This window comes from Hyperolius riggenbachi, chromosome 9, assembly GCF_040937935.1.
Source record: "Hyperolius riggenbachi isolate aHypRig1 chromosome 9, aHypRig1.pri, whole genome shotgun sequence".
In the NCBI taxonomy this organism is placed as follows: Eukaryota; Metazoa; Chordata; class Amphibia; order Anura; family Hyperoliidae; genus Hyperolius; species Hyperolius riggenbachi.
In genome coordinates, this window is record NC_090654.1 from 131,489,515 (window position 1) to 131,505,035 (window position 15,521).

At 44.4% G+C, this 15,521-nt stretch overlaps 1 protein-coding gene across 1 annotated transcript in view; it reads left to right on the forward strand.

The window, feature by feature from the left end:
• The first annotated feature begins 10,308 nt into the window (after positions 1-10,308).
• KIRREL1 (kirre like nephrin family adhesion molecule 1) overlaps positions 10,309-15,521 on the forward strand; it is a 362,998-nt gene continuing 357,785 nt past the window's right edge. The window contains exon 1 of the mRNA XM_068253518.1: positions 10,309-10,522. Within this exon, the coding sequence (XP_068109619.1) occupies positions 10,471-10,522 (52 nt within the window). The 5' untranslated portion in view covers positions 10,309-10,470. The remainder of the gene's footprint in view (positions 10,523-15,521) is intronic.

Consider the following 15,521-nt stretch of genomic DNA (forward strand, 5'->3'; position numbering starts at 1 on the left):
CTGCTATGATTCATGTGAAGAGAGGGGGTGAGGAGGATGTTAGCAGAGAGACTGAGTAGAACTGCAGATCCAACTATGTGGGCTTTATTCCGCCTTCCACTTTTAACTTCGTCTAGTGATGTTTTTTTAGCTGAGGTTCAGAAGAAGAAGTAAAACACTGGAGCAATTTGTTTCGTATGTGGTACTCGATATGATAAAGCAATTTAGCATTAGCACGTCTGGCACTGGTCCAAATGGCTTTTGTGAAGTGTGAATGTATCCTAAGGACCACATTTACAACAACATATTGGATAAATAATCTTCATATGCATAGCTGCCTATCACTCACTGAATGTGCCGCTCGCTAAGGAGCTTGCAATCTAATCTCTACCATCATACTACTAACTGTCCTCAGAGGAGCTTATAATATAATTCTTGCCATTACTTCACTAACAGTCTTCAGAGGAGCCTACAGTCTAATCCCTGTCCTGTTGGGAAGGGGGTCTAGGAAGGATTCTGTAGGTCTGAGGGCAGCTGGTGATAGTGGGCCTTGGGTGGTAAAAGAACAAATCTGTTGATATGCCCTATTCATATGTACATTGGGCTTTTTATCAAGACAGGAGAATATAAACTGTAGTAACAATGGATACATTGAACACACAGTACTTTGATAGAACACATCAAGCCCAGTTTTGACACTACTTAAAGAGGACCTGTAACGAAGGATTGAACTTCGTTCCAATCAGTAGCTGATACTCCTTTTCCCATGAAAAATCTTTGCCTTTTCATGAATAGATAATCCGGGGGGTCTGTATGGCTGATATTGTGATGAAACTCCTCCCTCAGTGTTATGTCAGGATCTAGGCCTTGACAGTTTCCTGAATGTGAGTCTTGTTGCATTGTGGGAAATAATGTCTGTTTTCAACCGCCAAGCAACCAGTATCTCCCTCTGTGCTTATGAATCTCTATAAAAAACAACAACCTTTTAGCCTACCGTATTGATAGGGGTGTAGTTATAGATAATGGCAGTTGGTGCTGTTTTTTTCATGTCTGCCAGTAGTAAAGATGATGACATGCAGGCTGATTACAATGTGTGAACAAATTACAAGACGAATATCAATAATTTCTTGATCCCTCTTGTATTTTTAACTTCTCACTTTGCAATGTATTGTGATTTATTTTTTTCCTCCTTCTCGTTAAAGTTCCTCTTTAAGTTATTGCCTGAATTTCCTTTGTAAAAGTTTTCTCCTGATGCATTCGCCATCCAGTAAGATTTCAGCTAAAAGCAGCTGCTGGTGATGGCTGGTGATGGCCACACTGTACCTGTCTTTCATGTAACCTATAGACAGAGGAAGTGACTCTGATGTGAGGAAACCTCAGTGCTGACTCAACCGGCTGTTATTAAAGTCACATTTCAGACACGTTGGAAGAGGCTGCAACTCGCTGTGGGCGTTTCGTGCCATGGGGAAATGTGTGCCACAGAGAGTCATAAACTTGTGGAATCCTCTCTTTCACAAAATGTGAGAAGCAAACACACATTAAAACACTGACTGTGACCCAAAACAAGAAAGTAATGAAAAGAGTAAATGGGCTATGTTTACTAGTAGGCAGTATGAATATTTTGCCATATTTGTCAGAAAAGTTGTTGTTAAATAAGTGGTTATCTTAATGCTCGTATATATGAGAGGTTATGTAGGAGGGCTGTACAGTAGAGGGGGAGATGTCTCAGTGAGAGTTAGCGCTATTTTACATGAACGGCTGACAGCAGCACACTTTACTGCTTGTCAAACGGTCCTGTTCCTGTGCAGGGCGCTTGCAGCAGGATGTAAGCGACATGTCCAGCACTGCATGTGCCTATGACCCGGCAGTAGTTTGCCCTGGACAGTGGACACTACATGCAGCGCTGTTTTTTTTACCAGGCGGTAATTGCACCGCGTGTCAACTGTTCACACATCAGGAACAGTGTTGCCAACTCATCCCTTTAATTACTGACACATATGAATTATACAGGTTTTGTGGCTATTTAGATGCAGTTAAGACACTGATTATGTGCAAATAGCACCAGAACCTGTATAACTTAAATGTGTCAGTAATTAAAGGGATGAGTTGGCAACACTGATCAGGAATGAATGCTCCCATTTGCTTGCATTGCTTTGCAACCGAAGGACGATTGATCCTGGCCGCTTGTCTGAAAGAGCCCTAAGTGGCGAAACAGTTAACCAATGGAAAAGCTGGGTTTGGTGCCACGTGACCTTGATGTGGTACCAGAATGATGCAAGTATTAGCCTCCCGTCCTGATAAACGTGAATACTGTGGGGATCAGGTGTGTTCTGTGTTAAGGTAAGGGTTAAGGTAGTCATCTGCTAAATCATATTTTGCCAACATTTCCAACCCATCCAATCCCTGATTTAATCTGCCCATGATCTACTGACAATGGTAAGCTGGTCCATAAACACCCAATTGATTTCAGACAGTTTATCAGGTAAAATTGTGATCAGGCAAAATAGAAATGTTAAATGACCAAGTGACAAGTAAAGTGGAGAAGGATTGACAGTGGCTCCAATGGGGCTTACTGCCTGGAATGAACACACAAACCAGAGACACTGCCTATGCCACCCTTCCCCAAGTGAGCTACCTGTTGCTCTTAGTCCACCATCTTATTTCCTGCTGCCCACAACTCACTCCAGCAGTGACAAATATCACCTCTTTGGGTCCCGCTGTATGCAGGAGGCATGAGAGTCACTCAACGTATCCAACAGTGTGCAGGATTGAGTTGTCACACACATGCATAATGAAGGGCCCAGAGAGTTAAAGGGAACCTGAGATGGGGATAAAACTACAAAATATACATACCTGGGGTTTCCTTCAGCCCCCTCCAGGCTGATTGCTCCCACCCAATCCTCCTCTGACTCCCCATTCATCCGCAATTGGCCCCTGATTGGTCCTCCTGACCGGGGCCAACTGCGCAGGTATGTATGTATGTATGTATGTATGTATGTATGTATGTATGTATGTATGTATGTATGTATGTATGTATGTATGTATATATATATATATATATATATATATATATATATATATATATATATTTATATTTATTTATATCCATTCTCAGGTACACTTTGAAGAGGAACTCCAGTCAACATTTTACTGTTGGCAGGTGATGTAGCTGCTGCATGGTTTTTGGCAGTTGGAAACAGCTGTAAACAGCTATTTCCCACAGTACAACAAGGTTCACAAACAGGAAACTGCCAAAAGTTTGAACTTTTCTTGTGGGAGGGGTTACTTATGGGAGGGGTTTCACCACAATATCAGTCATACAGCGCCCCCTGATGTTCTGTTTGTGAAAAGGAATATATTTCTCATGTTTCTCAGCTACTGATTGGGATAAAGTTAAATTTTTGGTCGGAGTTTCTCAATGAACTGATAAGAGTGATATGGAGGCTGCCACATTTATTTCCGTTTAAGCAATACCAGTTACCTGGCTATCCCGCTCATCCTCTTTTAGCCATAGACCCTGAAAAAGCATGCAGCACATAAGAGGCCTGATTCACAAAGCGGTGCTAACAGTTAGCATGCTGGTGAAAATCCCTTTATCACGCCTAAACTCAGTTTAGGCATGAGAAGTTTAGGTGTGATAAGTTAAAGTGAACCTAAAGTCAGACAGAAAAAATGAGTTTAACTCACCTGGGGCTTCCCTCAGCCCCCTGAAGCTGATCGGTGCCCACGCTGACTCCATCAGATGTCCCTGGACCGGTTTCGCCGTCACCGGCCGACAGGCTGGGAACGCGAGTGATTCTTTGCGTTCCCAGCCAGAATAGCGCCCCCTATGCTGCTATTGCGGCATAGGGAGGCTGCAATAGCAGCATAGGGGGCGCTATTCTGGCTGGGAACGCGAAGAATCACTCGCGTTCCCAGCCTGTTGGCCGGTGACGGCGAAACAGGAAGTCGCCGCCGGCCGGTCCAGGGACATCTGATGGAGTCAGCGTGGGCACCGATCAGCTTCAGGGGGCTGAGGGAAGCCCCAGGTGAGTTAAACTCATTTTTTCTGTCTGACTTTAGGTTCACTTTAAGGCGTGATAAGTTTAGGTGTGATACGTTTAGGTGTGATCAGTTTAGGTGTGATCAGTTTAGGCGTGATAAGTTTAAGCACCAACTGGGTTAGCACCGCAGTGCATAGCTGATCAAAAGTTTTGCGCTAGCAAAGTCTGGTGCACTTCGCATAGAGTTTAATGGCGCTGCTTTGCGTGCGGGACTTTGCGCGCGATCTAAACTTATCTAAACTTATCATGCCTAAACTTATCACGCCTAAACTGGCTTTTCACCAGCAAGGTGCAATGGTTATCATGCCTAAAGTCTCTAACTGGGTTAGCACCGCTTTGTGAATCGAGCCCTAGGTGTTTCTGACATTATTAACTATAGTGCGGGCAGGGGGGAAAATACATGAAAAATAGGCGTGTCAGTCCAAAGGCGATGTGAGGTCAATTTATTAGTGCAATTATCCTATAAAATGTTGACAGATCTGTCAATACATTAAAAACGTCAAAGCTGGCCCACTCTGCACACCATTCACACACCGACCTGTTGCTCACTACCTAAATGGATGCATCTCATTGTATAGAACTGCTGTGCGCAAAAGCACAAAGGTCATCCTATATAAAAAGGCAAATACACCATATGAATGTCCTCCTTTCACGGGAATGGTATATGAGGCAATGCTGTAACAACAAGCCAGTCCGAAGCTCACTTCACCCAGGTTTTTCAAGTTGTCTGCAGCTACACTCCAAACCATGTGTTGGCATTAGATCACACTATTGCATTTAAAATGTCCTGGATGCAACGCTATCCGCAGTTGTCATCACTTGCCAGACCCACTAATGAGAGCAAAAAGTGTGGTCAATCAGGCACAGTTCATATAATGAATAGTACTGCACAGTGGATCACCAAAGAAAAAATCCGCAATAAAGCGGTATGTGTGTGAGAAGCAAGCGAAGCACAGCATATGCGCAGATCAAAAGTATCTCACCAAACCCAGGATCAGTCCATATACAGATGTAGGATTCAGGTGGATGCTGGTAGGATGTCCTTGGCGCAGTGCTCAGGGCCGCGCACTCAAGCGCTGGTTTCACAGAACATACAGCCAAGCCCCAAAACTGGTTTGCAGAGCTGTGTCATGGCAGGTCGGCATGGGCGGCATTACCTCGTGGTACAAGAGAGGCAAATGCCTACATGTTTCGCTTGGTCTAATCCCAGGGTGTGGGTGAAGGCAAAACCTTGGATTTGAGACATATCAGGGTTGGGACAAGGTACTCCAGCACCCTAGGCAGAGATGCTGAAGTGTGCTTCCCCATCTACCAGACCTGACAGAAGTACAATTGAGGAGGCTCATGGACAACGCATGCGTAGTAGCCCATGCATTGTCCATGTAGCTCTCTGACACTGCAGCTGTGTTTGGCAGGTGTTGGTGCTTTATATGGGCCCAATGTAAAACTTGCACTGGGGCGCAGAGCTACTAAGCTACGCTACTGAATTCAGGTGTGCTTTAAATGCGATTCCATGTGACGGATGCCTCTCCACCAGGCAGTAAATGCACCAACACTCCCATTCTTGCCAAAGTTTGCTATAGTCAGAGTGGAGTAGCTGAAAATTTTAATTAATGTATACAAAAAAGAAAATTGTAATTTTCATTTTTTCAATTGTAATTGAAATAATTGAGAGACATAGATATTTGTATTGCTGAACTGAATGGATCAGTTATTTATCAACAAAGGTGGACTTTCACATATGGTACATTGTGATATTCATGGCCAGTTTTACTGGAACAAGCAAGGGCAGCGCTTCCATAGAGGTAAAGGGGGCAATTACTCCAAAGCCTGTATGGGCCACCCGAGGTGACTCCCTCCAAGTTAACTGTGTTCCCCAGGGCTCCTGCAATGTCTTCAGCAGAGTAGCGTCTCCTCTGTCAGTCCGTGGCTCCATGTATTCCCCGACTTCATCCGTGCAGGATCGCTTCTCCTCCGTGACCCAGCAGCATTTATTATGTTAAATCATGTCGATGGGTCACAGAGGACAGGCGCCCCGCCGAAGATGAAGTTGGGTATTGCATGGAGCCGCGGACTGACAGAGGAGGACACCCACCGGGACAGGTGAGACGCTACCCTGCTGAAGACATTGCAGGAGCACAGTTATGTCGGGAGGAAGGGGGCATGGTAGCCAGCTCAGGGGCCCTGGGCACAAATTTGGCGGCAACAAAGGGCCCCAAATTCCGCTGTTTGGTCAAAGGGGAATGTGTATTGAAGGTGGGGCCCTGGGTTAACTTTGCCTGGGGGCCCCATTGTTACTAGAACCGGCCCTGCTTTCAGGAGGGCTACAGTAAATGTGGAGTAAAAAAAATAAAACAGACAACATGAGTGTGGTTACAATGGGGTCAACGCCACTTTGTATCTGACCCCAAATAAAAGAGCCAGAATTAGAAACAAGCACTGTGACACACAAGCAGATCTGTCACCAAGAACAATCTGGCGGGTGAAGCGTGAAAAGGATGATGGCACATGAGGCAGCACAATGCGGTCAGATGTCGCAGTGGCATGACTTGGGAAAAGTGTGCTGAGAATGTTGGCTATTGATTTCAAACATTTTGTACTGTTAAAATATTTTTGCCCAATCACTGTTCAATTACCATGTCAGTGGAGTAGCAAGGTCTACTCACTCAAGTTACATTCAGCATGTCAGCTCTCCCACTATACTGATATTGGCAAGATGTTGCAAAGATAATAATACCTTTTTTTGTATAGCGCTTTTCTCCTGTCGGACTCAATGCGCTTGCGAGGCAGCCACTAGAGCGCACTCAGTAGGCAGTAGCAGTGTTAGGGAGTCTTGCCCAAAGAACTCCTTACTGAATTACTGACTTACTGAACAGGCAGAGCTGGTACAATCAGATGTGTGTGACTAGCTTTAAGGTATACATACAGCATATGGATATTTTTTTCCCAGCCAGTTGCTTGTTCATTGCCACCTCACCCAATGGTATAATCTCCACATGTTTTTATACAGTTTGAAAGCGTAATGGAAAGTAATATTATGGGCCGATCGCAAGGGCACCATGAATAGTATAATAGTCATGGTTCCCTGAACAGAGTGGTGTGAATCGTTTTTTAACCCAATCGCAAACCTAGTGAATGATGCAGGTTGCCTGGGTTTGCAGAAAGGTAGTGCATGCAAATCGCAAAGCATATGCGGTACTTTGCGATTCTGCTTCCAACTGCACCCGAAAATTGAGGCAAAATGCATGCTCGAAAAAATACGTGAAAAGCTTTTCAAGACAAGACAGAGAACATTTATATTGCGCTTTTCTCTTAGTGGGCTCAAAGTGCCAGAGTTGCCACCACTAGGGTGCGCTCTATAGGCAGTAGCAGTGTTTAGGTAATCTTGCCCAGGCTTACTGAACAGGATGAGCCGAGATTCAAACCCTGGTTTCCTGTGTCAGAGGCAGAGCCCTCTGCATGGAAGGGTCCTAATGCTACTTCCACACTGGGGCATTATGTCAGACAATATAATGATATTGTAATCGTATGTTCCCACCGGTGTGTTAGCTGTGTGTTGCGACAATCCATTAGAATAACGTGAGACGTGCTGTGTGGTACCGCATAATGTGCACGTTACCAGTTGTAGTAAATCATACTTTTCATGTATTATATGCTGTAGATGCGACTTCATAATGCTATACATGGAGTGCAGAATTAGGCAAGTTGTATTTTTGAGGAATAATTTTATTATTGAACAACAACCATGTTCTCAATGAACCCAAAAAACTCATTAATATCAAAGCTGAATATTTTTGAAAGTAGTTTTTAGTTTTAGCTATTTTAGGGGGATATCTGTGTGTGCAGGTGACTATTACTGCGCATGATTATTAGGCAACTTAACAAAAAACAAATATATACCCATTTCAATTATTTATTTTTACCAGTGAGACCAATATAACATCTCAACATTCACAAATATACATTTGACATTCAAAAACAAAACAAATCAGGGACCAATATAGCCACCTTTCTTTGCAAGGACACTCAAAAGCCTGCCATCCTTGGATTCTGTCAGTGTTTTGATCTGTTCACCATCAACATTGCATGCAGCAGCAACCACAGCCTCCCAGACACTGTTCAGAGACGTGTACTGTTTTCCCTCCTTGTAAATCTCACATTTTATGATGGACCACAGGTTCTCAATGGGGTTCAGATCAGGTGAACAAGGAGGCCATGTCATTAGTTTTTCTTCTTTTATACCCTTTCTTGCCAGCCACGCTGTGGAGTACTTGGACGCGTGTGATGGAGCATTGTCCTGCATGAAAATCATGTTTTTCTTAAAGGATGCAGACTTCTTCCTGTACCACTGCTTGAAGAAAGAGTCTTCCAGAAACTGGCAGTAAGACTGGGAGTTGAGCTTGACTCCATCCTTAACCCGAAAAGGCCCTTACAAGCTCATCTTTGAAGATACCAGTCAAACCAATACTCCACCTCCACATTGCTGGCGTCTGAGTGAGACAGGAGCTCTCTGCCCTTTACCAATCCAACCACGGGCCCATCCATCTGGCCCATCAAGACTCACTCTCATTTCATCAGTCCATAAAACCTTAGAAAAATCAGTCTTGAGATATTTCTTGGCCCAGACTTGACGTTTCAGCTTGTGTGTCTTGTTCAGTGGTGGTCGTCTTTCAGCCTTTCTTACCTTGGCCATGTCTGAGTATTGCACACCTTGTGCTTTTGGGCACTCCAGTGATGTTGCAGCTCTGAAATATGGCCAAACTGGTGGCAAGTGGCATCTTGGCAGCTGCACGCTTGACTTTTCTCAGTTCATGGGCAGTTATTTTGCGCCTTGGTTTTTCCACACGCTTCTTGCGACCCTGTTGACTATTTTGAATGAAACGCTTGATTGCTCGATGATCACGCTTCAGAAGCTTTGCAATTTTAAGAGTGCTGCATCCCTCTGCAAGATATCTCACTATTTTTGACTTTTCTGAGCCTGTCAAGTCCTTCTTTTGACCCATTTTGCCAAAGGAAAGAAAGTTGCCTAATAATTATGCACACTTGATATAGGGTGTTGATGTCAATAAACCACACCCCTTCTCATTACAGAGATGCACATCACCTAATATGCTTAATTGGTAGTAGGCTTTCGAGCCTATACAGCTTGGAGTAAGACAACATGCATAAAGAGGATGATGTGGTCAAAATACTCATTTGCCTAATAATTCTGCACTCCCTGTAATGCGATTTTCCCCTTTGTTGCGATCATGTTGTTATAGTGTAGGCAACGCAATGCCTTAGTGTGAAAGTAACCTAACTTCACATTGATTGGGTGAAAGATTGATCAATAAATGCATAGATTGCATACTACTTGGCCAGTGTCAACTCGTGCATTGTTGTTTAGGCTACGTTCACATTGGGCCATTGCAGTGCACCGTAACGGTTGTATTGTAATGCGAGACGTTGCATTGCAATACAAAAGCAATTTACAAAAGCGGCACCCCAACGCACTGCATGCAGCGCATTTACCTAAACACCTTAACAGTACAGTGAAGCATACTTTTCACTGACTGTGTGCTTCACTGTATGAGATACAACACCACCATAATGTGCTGCGCTGCTTTCCCGATCCCCTGCTGTCACAGGGAGGGCAACACAACTGCCACTATGAATAAAGTTATCTCCAGTGTTGTGATAAAGAGAGTGTGTTGCACACACACACATCTGGATCGTCACAATCCATGCCCTAAAGATTACACCATTTCTCTGTGTGACCATCTAAAGAGCATTTAGTTTCTCGCCTCAAGAGCTTACAGTTAACTGGTTGTGCCCATCACAATTCAGGCTGACACCACTTCTTCTTTTCCTTTGTTAAAAAGAAGGAAAGAAAATATGAGCCTTTAAATGTCCCTTCCAGACATGATATGGAATGCTTGGAGGGGGGAGAGACAGGAACAGAGCATGTAAGTTGGGGGAGGGGGAAACCTCTTCTTAGAAAAAAAAAACTTCCAACATAAACTAAAACTCCAAAATTCCAAGAACCTTTTTTTTTTCACATCAGCAATTCCCATCAGAGCTCCCCACCCCCCTCATTCCAGCCTCCTGTCTTGTCCAGTCAGCTCAAGCCAGCTTCTTTTTATAATATGAGTTTGTTGTTTTGCTGGAGGGAGAGAGGAAAAAATGTGCCAGAGAGAGAGAGTTTAGAAAAGTATGTTCCTGTCCCTCCCCCTTCTGCCTGTGGAATGGTTTCTTCCTACAGTGGATTCATCATTCCCTCATTCCAAGACTTTTTTGTGTAACAGAGAGAGAGGGAGAGAACTGAGGATCTAGGAGATCATTTCACACCATCTCTTCTTCTGGTCTTGGGGATTTCTTTTACCATTGCCATAAAGGAGCTGATCTCTGGAAAGAAGCTCGCATCTTCGTCACATTTGTCTGTAGAACTCTTGGAGAGAAGGATAAGAGCATGTTTGTACTCTGCCTATGGATGTTTATCCTCACAGACACACTTTCCCAAGGTAAGACCCCCGATCTAAGGGATCCTGTTATGCAAGCACCCTAAATAAGCACGTCGTAGCCAAATTTCAATACGGAGCAACACGTATCGCTGAGCGTGAGAGATGGAGGGAGCTGATACTTTGCTGTGAGCTCTGCTAGTGGAGATGGAGCTGCGGCTCTGCAACATCTGTACTGTGTTAGCCAGTTTCACAGAACTGACTGTGGATCTTCAAAGAAGCTCTACTCACTTCTCTAGGGAGATCTTGCTTGGCAGTGGGCTTTTACATTGCAACAGTTTGTCTTTTGGCTACGACTGGGGTATATGCTGAAATATAGGGAGATCTTGTTTGGCAGTGGGCTTTTGCATTGCAATAGTTAGTCCTTTGCGGTATACACTGAGATATAAGGGGATCATGTTTGGCTGTGGGCTCGCATTGCAATAGTTTGTCCCTTGCCTAAAATTGGGGTATCGATATTGAAATATGCTGAGTTTCTGCAGCCATCTATTACTACTATGTACAGTTATGCTGTGATTGCATGTATAATTATCCTGAGTCCCTGGACTTCTGCTGTGCTACATTATTTGGGGGATATTACAATGCAATGTAAATATATAATATATTGGCTTTTGGATTGAACTGTACCTTAAATTGTATTTTTCTGTCTCTTGCGACTGCACTGGTACGTTGTACTCGTTTTTTTAGTGATTGCTCAGTGCACTAGGGTGGTATGATGAATAGTATAATATTCGAGTGCACCAGGATACTAAATAGTGGATTCATAAGCGATTCTGTTATGTACTTGCTTGCGTGTTACGGAGAATACTACGCTGATTTTATATATTGCATTCTACAGGGATTCTGCATTGCACTGGGTCTTTCCCATGTAACTTTGGTCCAGGGCTGCTGTGGATTGGGGAGGGGAGGGGGGATGCTGGTTCAGACGCTGGTGGAGACGATCGTGATTGTGACATGACTCAGGACCACGGCTGAGATGCCTTAACCCCTTCCTGTCCCCATGGCTGCTACTCAGTTCTCTTCCACTAGGCAGCTGTGTATCAGTATACTGTCTGTGCCGATTGCCTACTATTTACCACTGCAGCGGTGTCCTGGCTTACATGGCAGTCCCTGCTGTGGCCATCCATCAATCTTTAGCCACAAAGCTGCAGTATTGAAGAGGATGTGCTGAATAGGCAGCTTTGCATGGAGTCCTGCTTTGACAATTGGATTTTAGGTAGACAGGGCTGCTGCAGAAGCTCTTTTTCAGACTGGCATGTGTCATTTTGGTGACTTATGAGAATAGAAGGGGGTAGCAGGCATTCCCAGTACTATGTCATGTGCCTTCATTGGCTGTTGCGCTCAGGCACTTCGCTGCTTGTCCAGAGGTTACTGTCAAATGGGCTTCTCAAGAGGTTCATTTTGGGAGGGAAAAAAAATCTGGTAATATGAGTCTGCAGGGGTTCTATGTTGCTTGGCTTGTGAAAATGCTAATGGTGTGATAATTCTATAGTTAGGATAATATAAATAGAATCTGAGTTGAAATGTGGGGAAAAAATGCCCAGTTGTGTTTGTTAGTGGATTGCAACAATTGCCATGTATGGGGTCATGTAGGTATACCCAGAAATTGTCTGATCAACAATTGTTCTCTCCACTCTCTAGTAAAGGAATGCTTCCTTCGCTGTGATAGGACCACAGACTGAGTAGTCACAACAGGTCTCCACAGTGCACAGTCCAGATCTGAAGCCATCAGTTGGTTGAAGGTGGGCACTAATGATACAATTTACCAAATGATCTTTATGAATGATTCTTCATATGCACGATAGTACCACTAATAGCCATGATCCCCTAACCAATCCTGTCTATTAGTGGTCCCAAACAATCATTTCGGATAGTTTGTAAATGATCGTTTGGCAAATTGTACCATTAGTGGCCACCTTAAAGGCTTGCACACATTGATCTGATCAGTTTCATCAAATATGTTAAAATCTCTTGCTTTTTTTTTTTTTTTTTTTTTTAGAACACAACCAATAACCTCTGATCTATTTTGAGAATAAAATGTATTGAAAATGACATTGGATGTTTAAAAAGTTCTTGATCTATCAATGGTGGATTCTTGGCTTTGTAGTGCATTGGGCTGTACAACACTATGCAGAACAGATTGCTGTTTATAGTATCACTCAGCCCCTCACCAAACAACCAAACGTTCCTTTGTATCAAAGCAAATGCATAGTAAATGGCCTCCAGTGGCATAGCTAAGGAGCTGTGGGCCCAGTGCAAGTTTTACATTGCCCCCCCCCCCCGCCCCCCAAACACTCAATAACAATTGATACAGTACACCAAAACCTGCCAAAGAACAACTACAGTGTCAGAGGTGCAAGAAGGGGATGGGGAACAGTTTGGTAGTGATTACTACCAGGGCTGTGGAGTCGGTACAAAAATCATCCGACTTTATGAAACCATCGACTCCGACTCCAGGTACCCAAAATTGCTCCGACTCCTTGACTCCGACTCCTTAGTCTAATTTTTACAAAGGCTATGGATTTGGTTCAAAAATCACCCGACTCTGACTCCTCAGTTTACTGAAACCACAGACTCCAACTCCAGATACCCAAAATGACTCCACAGCCCTGATTACTACTATTTAAAGCATCTATAGAAGTGATTATTACTAGTACAGGACCAATAAAGAGCTGATACTGTGGTTGAGGGAGGGCCCCTCTGGCCCAAGGGCCCTGGTGCGGTCGCAACCTCTGCACTCCCTGTTGCTATGCCACTGATGGCCTCCCCATATGATAGATGGGCTCTCCAAGTGCAATCTAAAATCCTACATTATATATATATATACAGTATATTATATATATATATATATATATATATATATATATATATATATATAGTCCAGAATGTACCATCTAGTTTGGTCCTTATAGATTTGTGTGGTATGAAGGCCTACCCCAATAATCTGTGCACAGTGTATTCAACCTGTTGCTCTTTATACTAAATGTTGTACACTCAGGATTGTAAGGTGTATGGCTTACTTTAATGCTCTAATGGAACATGTATACACCTATAGCAGTGCCTGTGTGTGTCAGGTTGGCAAAGACTATCAGTATTCCAACCATTTGCTAATAAAAATCCAAACTGACCCTCTGCATTGTGTGGCGGGTGCATTGTAGTTGCCCCCCGCCTCCACAACCCATTCATACTCCACGCCGTGCTGTTGTTGCGTATTTGGCATACACTTTTAACACCTCGCCTTCCGCAGCGTGGCGGATACAAAGTAAGAGAGAGGGGAAGAGGGAGGAGAAGGTAGTGAGAGATTTTTCCTTCCAAAATGTGATGGGAAGAGGAAGGGACCTGGCTCACTGGGCTGCAGTACACCCCCCAGATGTGCCTCTGTGTCCTGTCCCAGCACAAAAGCCTGCATTACTGATTGTGGAAAACAAAACTCCCACAAGCACAGCTGGCTGCCTCATCATCATCTTGCAACATCAATGCTCAGCCATTGCCTGTACCAGAGCTGAAGGGAATTGTGTGATTCCAGCAAAACACTCAGCGTGTGCTGCCTGGCACTCCAGTTTCATTAAAAAGTTGCTCTAAACATGTATCAGAGCTGCACAAGTATTTTTCTAAATAACAACGTTTTTTATATCTTTTCATTTTGATGTCCAGCCAGCAGTGTATTTCCAAAACTGCTCAAATGGCTTTTTCTTGCAAGCAGGTCATCTGTACTCCCTGTAAGTTACAGAATGCCTAGAAATTCCCAACTTGATGTCTTTAAACAGAAAGAATTTGTGATAATTCAGGTTGGAGTGAGCTTGAGATGTCTCCTAATGCAACACTGCTGAATATATGCAAATTAACCATTGTTACGCTTAGAAGCTAAACACACCTCCAGAACTGCTGGAATGCAATGATGTGTCAGCTTGTTAATTTGTACAGAGCCAGAATAATCCAACATGCATACAGCCCCTCACACCCTCCAATAAGTTCTGGTTCACCATGAGCTTGCTGGTTAGTCTGTACCTCTCGGTGTTACAAGCCCTACTCCATAGAGCCAAATTAATCCATGCCATGCACTGATGAGGATCAAACAATCTGAAACAGTCTGTATGCATGTTGGATTATTCACTTACCTGGGGCTACCCCCAGCAAGGTCCCCCAGCGTCCTCCTGGCTCCTGTCCGTGTCCCTCCGGCGGATCCATTACCGGCGATACCCGGCCAGCTCTTCCTGGTTCCTGACGCTCCGCGTCATCACGCCGGCCGATATGCATCATCGCGGCGGCCAGCGTGATAGCCTTGCACATGCGCAGTTTTTAAACTCTAAACCGCGCATGCCAGGAGGACGCCGGGGGACCTCACAGCCTATGGTGGGCTGGAGGAGGCCCCAGGTAAGTTAAATTTTTGATTATACGGTACTGCTCAGGATCCCTTTAAAGCAAACCTAAAGTAATTTTAAAAAAAAGACAGTTTAACTTACCTGGGGCTTCTACCGGCCCCCTGCAGATGCCCTGGGACACACCGATCGTCAGATACCCAGCAAGGACCCAGTTTCATTTTCGGTGACTCAGCCAGTCGATGGCCACTGCGCCTACGTGGCTCTGTCCACGTGCATCCTCGATCACGCTCCCGGTCGTTAATATCTGATCTGCCATGATGGCCGGCTAGGCTTCCTATTGGTGGAAGCTAACAGAGGCGGGGAGCGGCGGGGGAAGCCTGGAATCCAGACGGAGATGCTATGAGGCTGACTGACAGCCTCACATAAATAAAGCCAGCTAGCGACAAGCAGATTGTCGCTAGCCTGGCGATCTTTTAGGGGGTGCAGCACGGTGCATGGGAGGAAGGGGGGGGGGGGCTGGCAGCAGCACCAGTGTTGCCAACTCATGCCTTTAATTACTGACACATATGAATTATACAGGTTTCATGGCTAGGTAGATGCAGTTAAGACACTGATTATGTGTAAGCAGCCCCAGAGCCTGTATAACTAGTGGTGGCGGTACAATGACCCAGAGGCATGTG